The 15,504-nt window shown below is 50.8% G+C and overlaps 1 protein-coding gene and 1 long non-coding RNA gene across 2 annotated transcripts; both read left to right on the top strand.

The window, feature by feature from the left end:
- Nucleotides 1–4,423: 4,423 nt before the first annotated feature.
- On the top strand, nucleotides 4,424–5,093 carry LOC123081703 (replication protein A 32 kDa subunit B-like). The gene is made up of 4 exons (XM_044504250.1): nucleotides 4,424–4,508; nucleotides 4,614–4,655; nucleotides 4,766–4,843; nucleotides 4,922–5,093. The coding sequence occupies exons 1-4, from the start codon at nucleotides 4,429–4,431 to the stop codon at nucleotides 5,091–5,093; spliced, it is 372 nt and encodes a 123-aa protein (XP_044360185.1). The 5' UTR covers nucleotides 4,424–4,428.
- Nucleotides 5,094–5,172: 79 nt separating this feature from the next.
- LOC123098860 (uncharacterized) lies at nucleotides 5,173–5,728 on the top strand. The gene is made up of 3 exons (XR_006447997.1): nucleotides 5,173–5,247; nucleotides 5,347–5,415; nucleotides 5,560–5,728. It is a non-coding gene; the product is annotated as an uncharacterized lncRNA (long non-coding RNA).
- The last annotated feature ends 9,776 nt before the right edge of the window (nucleotides 5,729–15,504 follow it).

Below are 15,504 nucleotides of genomic sequence, written 5' to 3'. Positions count from 1 at the left end.
AAGCAGCTGGTGCACCCAAATTTGGAACTAATAAACTGAAGAGCAATCGAACCACACACTCCTAACCAATCGGAAAACCAATAATGGTTCTGGTTTTGCTTAGCTAGAACATCTCATATTCAGCATGTTTGGCAAATGATGGGCAGAGCAATAGGAGATTAAAGGAAGGAGTTAGTAGGATATTGGGCAAGGGAATTAGTATTACTCTCAATCATTTACTTGGTTTCTTTTGGGATTTATTTGCAGGGAGTGAAGGAGAAAGGTTTGATCGCTTTATTTGATTAGTGGGTCAAACAAGAACTAAATGCAACATTACCAAATTGACCATTAGTCTGTTTGTTCCCCATCAGTCAACAACATGGATACACTATCTACCGGATCAAATAACGTGTACTATCTACTATGTGGTGATCATGGTCAAGTAGTTAATGCACGTTTCTGATTTCTTCTTATATTCGTGCGCTCCTGCAGCAATAGTCGAAGGTCCAAACCTCCAAGGCAACTCAAACAAGGCTACGGCCATCGGCTCGAAACATCGAGGCAATAAACTGAGGTTACTGAAGCATATCCATCTGGTCGGGGTAGTCGGGCGTAACAAAGCAATCGATGGTAAAGTTGTAGGAATGAAATAATCAAACAAAAACTCTCGTAAAATTGAATCAAACAAACAGGGCCTGCATCGGCCGAGTGTTCGTCGCCGGCGACTCGGCCGACGAGGCGTCGTCCGCACGGGAGATGCCCCCGTATCATGAAGAACCCCTGACGCCGACGTCACAGCAGCACGGCTCGGCCCGCCGCATTGCCCGAAACCTAGGCCACCCTACGAGACGCCGATCCCATGCGCCGCTCACAACTCGGTGGAGCATCACGACGCCGGAGTCCAATCGCCGCTCGGCGCTCGCACCCCTCGTCCACTCCGCCCCTGTTTTTTTTTCAGAAGATGGCTCCGCTCCTCGGGTGCGATTTTTTTCCTTTAGGACGGAGTAGCTCTTGAGTCGATGTAAAATTACATCACGGGGGAAAAAAAATTACATTTAGCATACAAAGAGGCGACCGGTGGAGCCTGGTTGAGAGATGCGTTCGAGGAGTCTGGCTCGGTGGGTGAAGAATTACTTATTCTTCACCCTGGGTTACTACTAGACTTTTTTTTGCGGGATTATTACTACTAGACTTTCTATATATATATGATGATGATGATCCATATATTCAGCTCGATAAGGTGCATATATGCCCATAGACTTGACAATCCAGAATGAGTATGTATGAATTTCAGATTTCAAGCATAAGGTGAGTCCTTGACTCACAAGTTGCATTCAAAAGCAGAAAGTGAGTCTGCATCTCACCACACACACCACAAATATCACAAGAGACACTGAAAGGAGGTATTCAATCCAAAAGCATCGACTTCACAAAGTAGTGGCATCAATTTCATAAAGATCACTACACACTACAGTGTCACAAAATGGCATGCTACACTCTTCGTCTCCTCTTTGGCGTGATCTTCTTTGATGGCTTTCATAACAACTTTTGGTGGGGAAGTGGGAGTCCATGTTTCCATAAAAGTTGCCTACATAATACATGAATTTCATGCATTAAAAATAGGACCAATGTCATATACACAATTGAAGAAAAACATCATTTTTTTTCACCTACTTGTGATTGGATCAGGGTTGCATTGTAGGACAGTAAATGAAGATGTCACTCCAAGTGGGCTATCAAGAGATGATTTACTACACAAAGGCATTTTTTAATAATATACTCTAAAACATCGAATGTTTGTAGAGATATTACAAAGAAGCAAACAAAGTTACCTCGCCTTGTGGGACAGCCAACAAGGACGTCACTCCAAGAGGGCTACCAAGAGATGTTTGACTACAAAATATGCAGCGCAAAAGGGGAAAGCATTTCACTTGTGTAGAGTTATTGAAGAGAAGCAAAATTAATTTACCTCCTCTTCCTATGCGAGGACTGGCTTGCGGGACAGGCAACAGAGATATCTAGGGCTGCCTATGATTCTCAACTCCAGGGCCAACTACACTTCGGTGTCGACTAGTCCATGAGTCTCAATCTCGGAACGACTCATCGACTCGTACATTCGTGATGGGCTCGGGATCTCAGAAGGGTACGGTTCAGGTTAGCCTTTTAATTATCTTCACATACAAAAACCTGATGGGATATTCATGATTGCCATGCTATTTACTTGATTAATCAGTAGACAATATCATACCATCGCATAGATTAATATGCAACAAGAAGTCTGACATTGTAGTTTCTTGTCATAAATTTTTTAGGGGGGGGGGGGGGGGGGGGAGCATTGCCCCCCACCCCACCCCAATGGCCCATGTTAGACTCTAGGCAGTGTCTGGTGTCTATGTTGTCCCTTTTACAACTACGCCAGTGCATCCGGGCTCTTCCCCGCATGTGGCTATTTTTGGCAGCAGAAAACAAATCAGAAATTCCCATCCTAACACACAGATTGTTCCGTAATGCTCCCGCCAAATCTCTTAATAGTTAATGATATGTCATGTCGCAATTTGGGGTGGATAATTACTATGCCATTTGGAAACTAAAATATTAATAGCCATTGTGTCATTTTGCTTATTAGATCAGCACAATTATTGGTAGATAGCTTATAGTTTTATGCGATGTTAGATTAGTACATGAACATTCATATTGGCACTCATTGGTGTTACATGTATCGACATTTTGTGGTCCAAATAATGTTGAAGAGCCTAGTTGAGCAACATCCTTATTAGTAACTTTTAAATATTTCAAGTACACGTGACATGAAAAATTATTATTTTTCTATTTGAATTTTGTTACATGGTACATTTTACTATTTTTAGTTAACAATCATCTTTCTCAATGGAATACAAAAGAAGAGAGGAGGATCTGCTGGAAAATGTTTAGCTAGTCCATGTCTCTAGATCGTAGGATGCGGACTCATTTTTGTTCTAGACCGTAGGATCTGCAGTAGCATGCTTACTATGTTGTATAGTTTTAAATAGCGGCAGTCCTTTGAATTAGCTATAGCGGGGCTATAACCAGCTATTTAAAACTCCTTAGTTCATGTAGATATATTTTCATATGCAACTACTACTAAGGAATTAATTAACCCACTAAATAACTATATATATATATATATATATATATATATATATATATATATATATATATATATAGGAAGAGGATTTTCTATCATAGCTTGCCCTGGAAATAGCTATCAGTACCGTTGGTGTGCTTTGTGATTCGTACTAGCTATTTGTTATAGTACTGTTTGAAGCCCATGTGCTCTGATGATTTAGCTGTGCTGGCACGCCGGTTCTGGCAGCTTTATGCCTAATTGCCTGACAAAAAGCCTGTCGGGCGTGTGCGTACGAGATGGTGGCCATCGGTAGCGTTGTAGTACATATCAGGTTCCAACTAGTAGGCAGCGCTACGTGCAGGTTCTTATGTGTACGGCGCGCCGTTACATCCCGTTTTTCTTGCACGTGATGCCCACGACGAGACGGACGCAGGTTCGGTCAGATATCCGCGACGGGTCCATGCGTGTGCCCGGAAGGAACCTATGTGAGCCACGTGTTGTACCTGCTATACTATGTATACGTACACATGAGTGTCTTGTCGCGTGCGTCCACGTCGGTCACATGTCGTGAAACACATGTGGTCTGCCATCATACGGCTCATGTGATATGGTCTTGTTGGTTTGAAAAAGTCGTACGTGTGTGTAATGGAGCCGTACTTGTCACACGCCTGTACGTATCAGTCCTGCTGTGGCTTCAGTTTCATGAGATTGGGTTGGTCTTTGAATGCATGTATACAGCTTCACGACCTGCCGTAGTAATGCATGCCCATTTAGGCTGCTGAGCGAGCACTTAAGACGCGTGCGTACGAGCCTGTGCGAGTGTCAGTTGACTCGTCCGGCGACCCAAATGAAAACCATCTGTAAACTTTGTTCGTGTATAATATGCTCTCACGACCTCCCCCGTCGAGCGGTGCAGCCATCATACTAGTTAGCACGTACGGAAATATGAGCCGGGATCCTTCAGGCTTCATGGTGCCGAGCGCGCACGGCGCTGGTGTTGATCCCCTCCTCCGGGCTGAATGGATCCCCGACGGCAACGAAGGCGGCATTACAAGGTGGAAGGTAAGCTCTGATCCATGCCCTGCCCGGCGCTCCAGCCGACGTACATTAAGCTCTTGTGTTTTGATGCCACTTCTCCGCTAAGGACGCACCGCCGGACACCTTGATTCCATGCACCGCGAAGCAGATAAAAGACATGGGCACAGGGGTCATTGACGTGTCGAACTATCTCACTGCAACGGGCGTGGAGGTGACTACGGTGAGTATTGAATCCTATATCACCAAAGGTAACCAGACATATGTTTGACTCTTTCGCTAATTGCAGGTCAGGACTGCTAGGAAGAATGGTGAATAAGCAAGTGTCTGATAACTCCGTCTTCTTCACCCTGGCCGATGGGACGGGTCACGTCAAGGCGCGCGTCTGGTGAGTGTGGACAGCAAGAACAGCTCGTCCCCCTCCCCCGCCCCCACCCAGTTCACCCATGTCTGGCACTTTGTTAGCCTGACCAACATATCTGCCTCTTTTCAGGTTCGAGAACGGCATAGATGTCATGTGTTCAGCGAGCATCAGGTAACCAAAACAGCGAGCGTGATTGTGGGTTAATTCTCTATGGATCCAAAAACATGCAGACTGATTAAGTTTGTGGATGTCATTGTTCGTGCCTTTTTGTCAAACCAAAGTGATGGCGTGTACGTCAAATTAACCGGTCGCTTGCGTGCCGAGCTCGGCGTGCCCGTAGTTGCAGCCTATTCATTGAGGTTAGCATGGCTTGTATGTTGTTATGGTAGTGCTATCATATTGAAACCATGTGTTCGTGATTATTAACCCCGCTTCAGTGTGGTAACAAATTTCAACGATATCACTCATCATTTCCTGGACTGCATCTATGTTCATCTGATGATGCAAAGCGACCATGCTAAACGCGTCGTGCACTCTCTTGCTCTCGTCCCATTTGCCCCATCCGCACCGCTGGCTAGCACTGCACGCCGTGTCCCAGAGGTTGATTAAAATCAGATCAAATCGTGTAGTGTGTGCAGAGTCCAGAGTAGCAGGTTGCTCACCATTCTTTTTTGTGATCCATGCCAGCTTGTCTGAGTGTGAAGGCCGAGGACGAAGATCTCACTGATATGATCATGGGATTTCTGGAGCAGCCAGGGATCAGGTATGAAATCATCACAAAACGGCGCGTGTTAAATCACATAAGAAACAGACATTTTCAGTGTTCTGATTTTTTTATTTTTTTGCAATGGCTATTTATCAGCGCACTCGAGCATGGAGTTAGTGTGAACCTGGTGGTGGAACGTCTTGGTATACCAGAATCAGAAGCAAGGTGAGTTTAGTCCGGCATGTTATACTGTGCTAATTTTATCAGTCACTGCCTAGCTGACAAAACAATAGTAGTTGTGTGCATTCTTATTGATACTTCTAAAATCACTGGGCAAATGACGACAACCGTGCATTCTTATCGATACAGATCGACGCTCGACAAGCTTGCTGATCTCGGATGCGTGTTCCAGACAATTGACGATGACCACTTCAAATCTTGTGATGAATAGTATGTCATTCAGTTGTACAATGCTGTCATTCTGAATCGTCGGTTTGAACCAGTTCAAGAAGGCATTGCCCGAATACCTTGTCTTTCTATTAATATATCAGACATGACCCTACAAATGGAATATGCTTCAGACATGACGGCTTAATTTAGTTTAGATAGAAAAGATAGCACATCAAGTTCACTCGCCAGCCTCTTTTAGTTCACACGAGGGTCAAGTCTGAGTGCTTGAATGCCGTCAAAAACACTAGTAACTAAGGTGGTGAGGTCAACATCCATACAGGTGTTGAATAAATTCAGTACAAAAAAACTAGCCGATGTTCATGAAAAGTACTGAAACTCTACTCCTTTTGGCACCGATCGAAAGGCTTCAGCAGCTGGATGGGGTTGTCCTTCATACCAAGCACTTCAAACAGCAGGATCATCCTTGTATTGTCAATGTCGCCACCGATCTGCAGAAATACCGAGTAAACATGTGTTAACCCCCCTACACCTTTATTATTATCACCTCTCCAATTCCTTACTCACCGAAGACAATTCGCGTTGCATTTTAGTCCCCATCCATTGCCTTGCGAAGTGCAAAGCGAATATCCCGCTCGATTCCCTGATTAATACACAAAATGACATATGTTGTCATCCGATAATCTCAGTGAACAGATTATTCTGTAAACAAGTATTGCCATCTTACCTCTTGCATACCCAAGGTCCTGTGACATTCCTGGGGAACCAGTTGTACCAGCCTGCTGTCTTTGGCTTCCACCCGTCGAAGTAAGCATCAATGCATTTGATTATGGCAGCCAAAAGCTCGTCCGCCAACCGGCCATGCTCGCCTTGTAGCTCATCCATTGGCTTGTCGCCATTGCTTAGGGCCATGACAGCGTGAATCCCGGCCCTTACCGGTGGGAGGGCTCTGTCTTTAGATGTTCCTTCAAGTTTCGTTAGGGGTTGTGTCCTGCTCAGGAAGACAAGACGGCGGTGCCTTTCTGAAGATGGAAAGGCTCCACGATAGCGATGGTCATCGAAAGGTCTTGGGGGTGGGGGGGGGGAGTCATCTCCCTTGATCTGGTGGTTGACTTCGGCGGTGAGACGCAAATTACATGCGAAGACTTGACGTAGAGGGATGGTCGTTGTGCAGTGGCGGTGCTCGCATCACATGTAACTGTTGGGATTGTGGAAAAGTGGTGGCGACAACACATGAGAGACTTCGATGGTGGTGTTACTCGAGTACCCAGTCTCGAGCTCCGGGCGAAAGCCTAGGTTAGACCCGAGTGGTTATACCTTGCACTGGCGATGCTTTTCTTACATCGTTACCTTGTTGAAGGCATTGTTCGGATATGCTCAGATTGATTCTTCAGGGTGAAATCCTAGATCCTAGCTTTGTGGTTTGATCCAGTGATGGCGGCTCTTGACTGTTGTTCCTTTCTTGAAGACGTTGTTGTTGACGAACCTAGTGGTCCATGGGGAGTCATAAGATGGTTGGTGTGGATATAGTCATTAGTGTAGTTTGCCGATCACAGGTCTGATCACTTTAGGGTTTTTATTTTCTTGCCCTACACATAGCTTTGGTCTTATATGACTTTGCTAGTTGCCATCGTGTTTTAGCGCGCGTGTGTGAGTTGGTGCTGGGTGTGTGCATCCTAACTATGTAGAGGACGGGTGTGTGCTCATAGTGTTACGGATGTTGTTGATGTTCCATTTTGAGTTAATAAAATCCACCGTTTGTCAGGAAAAAACACAAAACGTACCACAAAATTCTGATACTGAGATGGTATTTCGTTCCTACAAAAAATAAGGTGATGTCGTGTAATCTTCATTTAATCTGCATGGCATGTAATTGTCAAAAAAATTCAGATGGAAACCCATAAGGAGAACACACAAATCGTCATTTAATCTGCAAGGCATGTGATGTAAATAGATAATACAATTCAAAAAGCAAACGTTCGTCTTCTCTTTACATCAACACGTGGTCAGCTAGCAGATCCAAGTTTGCTCTGAATGAATCCAAATAATGGACAAACTGAATCAGATCGCATAAAAACAAAACGTAAGTTTGGTACTGCTAAGTGGGGTTGAAGTAGTAATTGAGAATTCGAGATTCCAAGATGAGGCATCATGTGGGCACACACAACCGCGCGCCGAGCTGCAGACACGTACGGGGACGATTCTGTTTCCGTCCGGCTGGCCATGGCCATGCAGGCGGCGGGCATGCGCGCGGCAGGACGCCACCGAGAAGTTCCCACGGACGCTGCCGCACCGGCGTGCCCGGGATTGCGCTAGCCAGCTGGACGGGAGTGACTCTGCGTTGTCAGAGTTCATGCTCGACGACGACCACGATGACTTGTATGACATGAGCCTCACCGATCCTAGATGGCACACAAACGTGCATCGCAACACACACATCCAGCCATGGATGAGCTGCGGCGGCCGGATGACACATGGGCGAGGGATCCCGTCATCACGGCCGCCACTTTCGTTCGCGAGCCGTCAGGCGACCACTCCACGGTCCACGGCCACCCGTATGATCTATTCTATGCCGCCTTTCCTTCCGTGCTTGAGCTCGCTGCACCCTTCTCGCAGACCTGCCCGTACGCACTGAATAAGAGCCAATCGATGCTCCGATCCAGCGAGTGGGAGCTCAAGAGGCAGGATCAGTTGTCTTCGAGAAGCAGTCTGGCGCAGCCATCCCTCCCAATCCCGTCGTCATCGGCTATCCCTGTCAGAAGCAACTGCATGGTCAACCCACGTAGCTCTTTTGGGACGTGCTCTAGCGCACGATCCCTCCTCCGGCGCACGATCGCCTTGTACTAACTGCACACTCTCATGCGCCTGTAACTCATATATACGAGTCCAATACAGCAGCAGGACCGCAAGGTGCCTAGCTCATTCTTCCCTCTCTCGCTCACATGGTATCAGACGCCGGTTCCATCCCCTGTCTGTAACCTCAAGCTTCCGCTGCCCCGACTCCGAGCCCGCACCCATGGCGTCCCCCTCTCCGCCGCCACCACCTCCCCCACCTCCTCCCCGTCCCACCTTCCCTGGCCATGGCTCCTCTCCGAAGACACCGGCGCGCCCGCAGCAGCCTCTGCTCACGTCGTCCGCGCTCGCTCGCGGTGCCCCCCTCCTCCTGGCCATGGATTTGAATTTCAGTGGGCAAAAAATTTCAGCCCCTGCCGAAATCACTGAATTTCACTGAAATTCAGTGATTTCGGTTTTCAATTCGGCCAAATGACCGAAATTATGATTTGAATTTCGCCTGAAAACCTACCGAAAATTGACTGAAAACTGGCTGAAAAATGTGTGAAATTTCAATGAAATTTCACTGAAATTTCAATGCAGGAAAACAGAATATTCAGGGAAAGAAAAGATACTAGATAAACATCAAATAGCATATGAATTCTACAAAATATAAATCATCATCTCTACAACAAACAATACTTCATGGAGTCAATAAAATTAGAAGTTCATGATAGTCCAGGCTAACATCACTTCAGCAGTCCATAACAGTTCATACAAATATCACAAAAGATGATTACAATATCACGAGATAAACAGCAAGCCAAAGTCACTTGTCTTGTCACCTTTCTTGATTCTTGACACCCTCGGCAAGTCACCCATGATTAACATTGCAGCATGTCATCTACACTGCAATAAAATCCACAAGTCCAAGGATGCATAAGAAGATTTTCCAGAACATGCTAATTAAACATTTATTTGATAAGTAGTGACAACTGTTGTGGTTACATCAGATTTCAGTACGTTAGTTTGCTGAAAAACAAGGCCACCTTTAAATAGTTATGTACATGTGAAATTAGTAATATAGAACAGTGGCAGAGGCACATATCCACATATTTGGCATGTTCAACAAATCATCTACAGTTCTACACTACCATATGCCATTACTAAAATAGAAGTAAAGCTAGAATCGGGTTTAAATCAATCAAATTGCTATCTGAAGCATTGTAATTTAGCAAATAAGTTAAGAAGAAGAACTGACCATTGCTAATAGTAGATACTATCTTTGTCCTTCTTCTTCCCAGATGGTCGTTTTGACTTCCGAGTCTCACTCGCTTCTTAGGCCACCCTTACCAGCTCAGCCTCTTGTCCTGGTTCAACCGCTTGAGTGCTTCTTTCATGTGAAGGCACCCCACCTATTTCTTCCTCCTCTTCATCATCAAAATCTTCTTCATCACCACTTTCTTTGTCTTCTTCCTGATCATCTTCACTTTCCGAAGCTTCCCCCTCTTCATCCAGAACAACCAACTTACCTTTCTTCACCCTATTCCTCCTCACAAGACTTGAAACCTTGACCATCTTCCTCTTTGAGCGCACATCGCGAGCTATGTCACGAATAAACTGAGATGGGTGATCTGCCTCATCTGGAAGTGGTCCAGCTGCTCGTTTTGACTTGCAAAGCCTCCCTCGCTTCTTCGGTCACCCTTGCTAGCTCAGCCTCTTCCCCTGGTTCAACCCCTTGAATGCGTCTTTCAGGTGAAGGCATCTCACCAATTTCCTCCTCTTCTTCATCATCGGAATCTTCTTCATCACCAGTTTCTTGGTCTTCTTCCTCATCATCTTCACTTTCTGAAGCTTCCTCCTCTTCATCCAGAACAGCCGTCTTACATTTTTTCACCCTTTTCCTCCTCACAAGACTCGAAACCTTGACTGTCTTCCTCTTTGAGCACACATCGCGAACTATGTCACGAACAAACTGAGATGGGCTACCTCCCTCGTCCAGAAGTGGTTCCGATTCACTTCTCGAGTTGGCTGATCCCGCCGCCTCTTCCTCGACGACATCGACCTTTTCCCCCCTTGCCAGCATCTACATCAACCAGCATGTGCCCATCACGCTCACCCTCAACCCCCCCCCCCCAACTTCTCCCAGTGGCGAACTCTGTTCGAGGTCATGTTCCAGAAGTACACGATCACCGACCACATCACCAGTGCGGCTCGTCCCGGCGACGCCGCCTGGGTACAGGACGACGCCCACATCCTCTCCTGGCTGTACACGCGTGTGAGCCCGGAGATCTTCCGCCTCGTTCATCAGCGCGGCGCCACGATCGCGGAGATATGGGGCGCGGTGCTCTCGCTGTTCATGGAGAACGCCGAGCACCAGGTCGTCCTTCTCGCCATGGAGTTTCGCCGCATCGAGCAGGGAGGCGCCTCCGTCATCGACTACTTCGGGCGCCTCAAGGAGTGCGCCGACCGGCTCGCTGACCTCGGCGAAATCGTGCAGGACCATGACCAAGTGCTCAACATGTTCCGCGGCCTCCATCCTCGTCTCCGGTACACCATCCCCATCCTCACGATGCAGACGCCATTCCCTACCTTCCTCCGCTGCCGCGCCTTTCTGCTCCTTGAAGAGAGCCGCCTGACCCCCGACTTCACCCATGAGACGGCGCTCCACGCTGCTCGCGCTCCTCCTCCACCGAGCCCCACCAGCGGCAACAACACCCACCGCAACGGCTCCGGCGGGGGTGGCGGCCGCAACCGCGGCAAAGGCAAGGCGGTGGACAACTCCGGTGGCTCGTAGCACGGCGGGGCGTCCTCCATCCGCGGCCCCCGCCGCCTGCACCGGCCAGCACCACGCCCTGGACCGGCATGGTGCACGCCTGGCCGATGCCGTGGCGCCCTCATGCACCGGGCACTGGTGTCCTTGGGCCGCGGCCAGGCGCGCCCGCGCCGTTCGCCGGTGCTGCTACACACTACGGCGCGCCCTACCCCGGCGCTGCTGGCGCTCCTCCGCTCCAGTGGCCACTTGGCGCCGTCCCCGTCCACCCACCGTACAGCGCACCGCTCGGGCCCGGCGTGGGATCAGTCCGCTCTGGCGCATGCCCTCAACAACCTGCACATCCAGCAGCAGCAGCAGCCCGCGCCACCTGCTGAATGGTACCTGGACTCGGGCGCGTCCACGCACATGGCCTCCTCCTCTGGTATGCTCTCCTCCTCTCGCCCTTACACCTCCTCTGGCATTTTAGTTGGTGATGGAACATCGCTTGCAGTCACGCACACCGGCCAAGCCACACTTCCCACCACCACAGCTCCCCTAGCTCTCAATGACGTTCTTGTTTCCCCTTACCTAATCAAAAACCTTATCTCTGTCAAGAAACTTGCCCATGAAAATCCTGTTAACGTCGAGTTTGACGATTTTGGTTGTTCTGTCAAGGATCGAAGGACGAGGCAGGTGATCCTCCGCTGTAACGACTCTGGCGACGAGCTCTACCCCGTGTCCCAGCCCACCCAACACCAGGCGCTCGCCGCGGTCACCACTGACGTATGGCACCAGCGGCTTGGTCATCCGGGGCACGACTCCCTCGCCCATTTGCTTCGCTCCTCGGCCATCACAGCTCATGGCGCTCCGTCGTCTTCCTGTAAAGCTTGTCAATTAGGAAAACACGTTCGTTTCCCGTTTAGCAGCTCCGATCATGTGTCGTACTTTCCTTTTCAGCTAGTGCATTGCGATGTATGGACTTCTCCTGTAATCAGTATGTCAGGCTATCAGTATTATCTTGTGCTTCTCGATGATTACAGCCACTTCGCCTGGACCTTTCCCCTACGACACAAATCTGACGTTCTGCTCACCATCAAACGCTTTCATACATTTGTCCACTGTCATTTCCATCTTAACATCCTAACTATGCAAACAGAGAATGGACGTGAGTTTGACAACAACGCATCTCGCGCCTTCTTCTCGTCCGAGGGCATTCAGCTCCGCCTGTCTTGCCCATACACCTCGCCCCAGAACGGACGAACGGAACGTATCCTACGCACACTCAACGACATCACTCGCTCCCTCCTTGTCCATGCCTCTATGCCATACACCTTCTGGGTCGAGGCTCTCAACACAACAACCTTTCTCCTCAACCGACGCCCCTGCCGTGCACGCCATAACTACACGCCCTTCTACCTGCTCTACAGCGTGCTTCCCGCGTACTCTGCCGTTCGGGTGTTCGGTTGTCTTTGCTACCCAAACCTTACCGCCACCAGCGCTCACAAACTCGCGCCACGCTCTCATCCCTGTGTTTTCCTCGGTTACTCTCCGGAACACAAAGGCTACCGCTGCCTCAACCGCAGCACCGGTCGTGTCATCGTCTCCCGGCACGTGGTGTTCGATGAAACACACTTTCCCTTCTCCGACGACGGTGTGCCGTGCACGCCCCCATCCTCTGCCGTTGACGACGACCATCCGTTACCGCACCCATTCCCTGCCTACATCCCGCGCCAGCCCCGTTCCACACGGCCGCTTCCCCACAATGTCGCGTCCACCCTCGACGCCGCACGCCCTGCCATCGCTCCTACAGATGCCCCTCAAAACCCTAGCCCATCTACCCCTCCACCTCAGCCACCCACGCCCCACGTCCCCACACCCTCACCCTCACCCCGAGCCCACCTCCCGCTGATCCACTTGCAGCTCCGGCCAGTCGCTCCACCCGCAGCCTCGTCCCCACACATCCCATGGTTACTCGAGGCAAACTCGGCAAATTCCACCCTAACCCCAAATACGCCGATGCAAACCTAGCTACCACCACCACCAACACAGATCATCTCACCACTACCTAAGAGTGTGCATGCTGCGATGCGGGATCCACACTGGCTTAATGCTATGCAGGAGGAGTACAGGGCGTTGATAGCAAACCAGACGTGGTCTCTTGTGCCCCGGCCGCCGGGCACCAACATTGTCTCCGGCAAATGGCTCTTCCGCCACAAGTTCAAGGCCGACGGATCACTAGAAAGGTACAAAGCACGCTGGGTGGTGCGCGGCTTCTCGCAGCGCCCCGGCATCGACTTTGATGAGACCTTCTCGCTGGTGGTCAAGTCCGCCACCATCCGCGTCGTGCTCGCTCTCGCTGCCGCCGGGGATTGGCCCGTCCATCAAATGGATGTGAACAACGCATTCCTTCAGGGCTACCTCACCGAACGTGTCTACTGCCAGCAACCTGCTGGCTTCGTTGACGCGAGCCGGCCTGATCATGTCTGCTTGCTCGACCGGTTGCTCTACGGACTGCGGCAGGCGCCCCGCGCCTGGTTCGACCGATTCGCCGCGTTCCTCCGGACGATCGGGTTCGTGGCAGCACGGGCGGATCCCTCACTGTTCGTGCTACATCACGGTGATCAGGTGGCATACCTTCTTCTGTATGTGGACGACATTGTTCTCACGGCCTCGACGTCCACACTACTGCACCATCTACAACGCCAGCTCTTCGCCGAGTTCTCCATGAAAGATCTCGGCCCGCTCAAGTTCTTCCTCGGCATCCAGGTCACCCGCGACCACACGGGCTTCTTCCTCTCCTAGAGCAAGTATGCCGCCGAGCTGCTCGACCGCGCCAACATGACGGCATGCAAGCCCGTTAGCACGCCCGTGGACACGCACAGCAAGCTCTCTGGCGATGCCGGACCGCCGGTGGACGACCCCTCCGACTACCGCAGCATCGTGGGGACGCTGTAGTACCTGACCATGACCAGGCCCGACCTGGCGTACGCGGTACAACAGGCGTGCCTCTCCATTCACGACCCGCGCACCCAGCACCTGGCCCTGGTCAAGCGCATACTTTGCTACGTCCGCGGCTCCTCCACGCATGGGTTGCACATCAGCCGCACGTCTGCCCTCGACCTGGTCGCCTACTCCGACGCCGACTGGGCCGGGTGCCCGGACACGCGGCGCTCGACGTCGGGCTACGCCATCTTCCTCGGCGACTCCCTCGTCTCTTGGTCGTCGAAACGCCAGCCCACCGTCTCACGGTCCAGCGCAGAGGTAGAGTACCGCGCCGTCGCCAATGCCGTCGCAGAATGCTGCTGGCTTCGTCAACTTCTCGGTGAACTCCACGCCCCGCTACACAAAGCAACCGTGGTCTACTGCGACAACATCTCCTCGGTCTACATGGCGGCTAACCCAGTTCATCACCGTCGCACCAAACACATCGAGCTCGACATACATTTTGTACGCGAGAAGGTTGCTCTCGGCGAGCTGCGTGCCCTTCATGTCCCCACGAGACAGCAGTTTGCGGACGTCATGACGAAGGGTCTGCCAACACCGGCGTTCCAGGAGTTTCGTTCCAGCTTGTGCATCCGCCCTCCGGATGCTTCAGCTGCGGCGGGGTGTCAGAAGCAACTGCATGGTCAACCCACGTAGCTCTCACGGGACGTGCTCTAGCGCACGATCCCTCCTCCGACGCACGATCTCCTTGTACTAACTGCGCACTCTCATGCGCCTGTAACTCATATATACGAGTCCATGTTAGAGTATATCTCCGTGTATCGCTTATGTATAGGAATATCTCAACCTACCTGATTTTGTATGATATGGTTGTGATCTGTCTTGGCCTCCAAGGCATGCAACTCCCTTGTACTCCTATATATACGTAACACGAGGGCCGCCCCAGGTGTGGCGCATTGCCTAAACATTCTCGTTTACTTGGTATCAGATAGATCGATCCCCTCCTCCTAAACCCTACCACGCCGCCGCCAGCCCCCTCCCGATCGTCGTCCCCTCGCCATGTCTGGCACCGGCGCCTCCACCACCTCCTCCCTCACCTCTCCCTCCCTACCCGCCTCCCACTCCACCACCGCCGGCGCCCTCATCAACTCCACCATGCCCGCCTCCGCCTCGCCGGCTGTGCAAGTCACCAGTGTGCGCACCCACGTGCCCGTCATGTTGGATCTCAACACCTCCAACTTCGCCAAGTGGCGGATGCTCATCCACGTCCTCCTCGGCAAGTACGACCTGCTGTCCCACACCACCACCGTCACGCCCGCGGCGGACCGCACGCCGTACTGGACCCGCGAGGACTACGTCGTCCGATCCTGGCTGCACGGCTCTATCTCCGACGAGATTCTTGATCTGATCATGGCGGAAGATCAGACGGCGCATGA

This window comes from Triticum aestivum, chromosome 1B (genome assembly GCF_018294505.1).
Source record: "Triticum aestivum cultivar Chinese Spring chromosome 1B, IWGSC CS RefSeq v2.1, whole genome shotgun sequence".
NCBI lineage: Eukaryota > Viridiplantae > Streptophyta > Magnoliopsida > Poales > Poaceae > Triticum > Triticum aestivum.
This window is presented reverse-complemented; position numbering and strand designations above follow the sequence as displayed.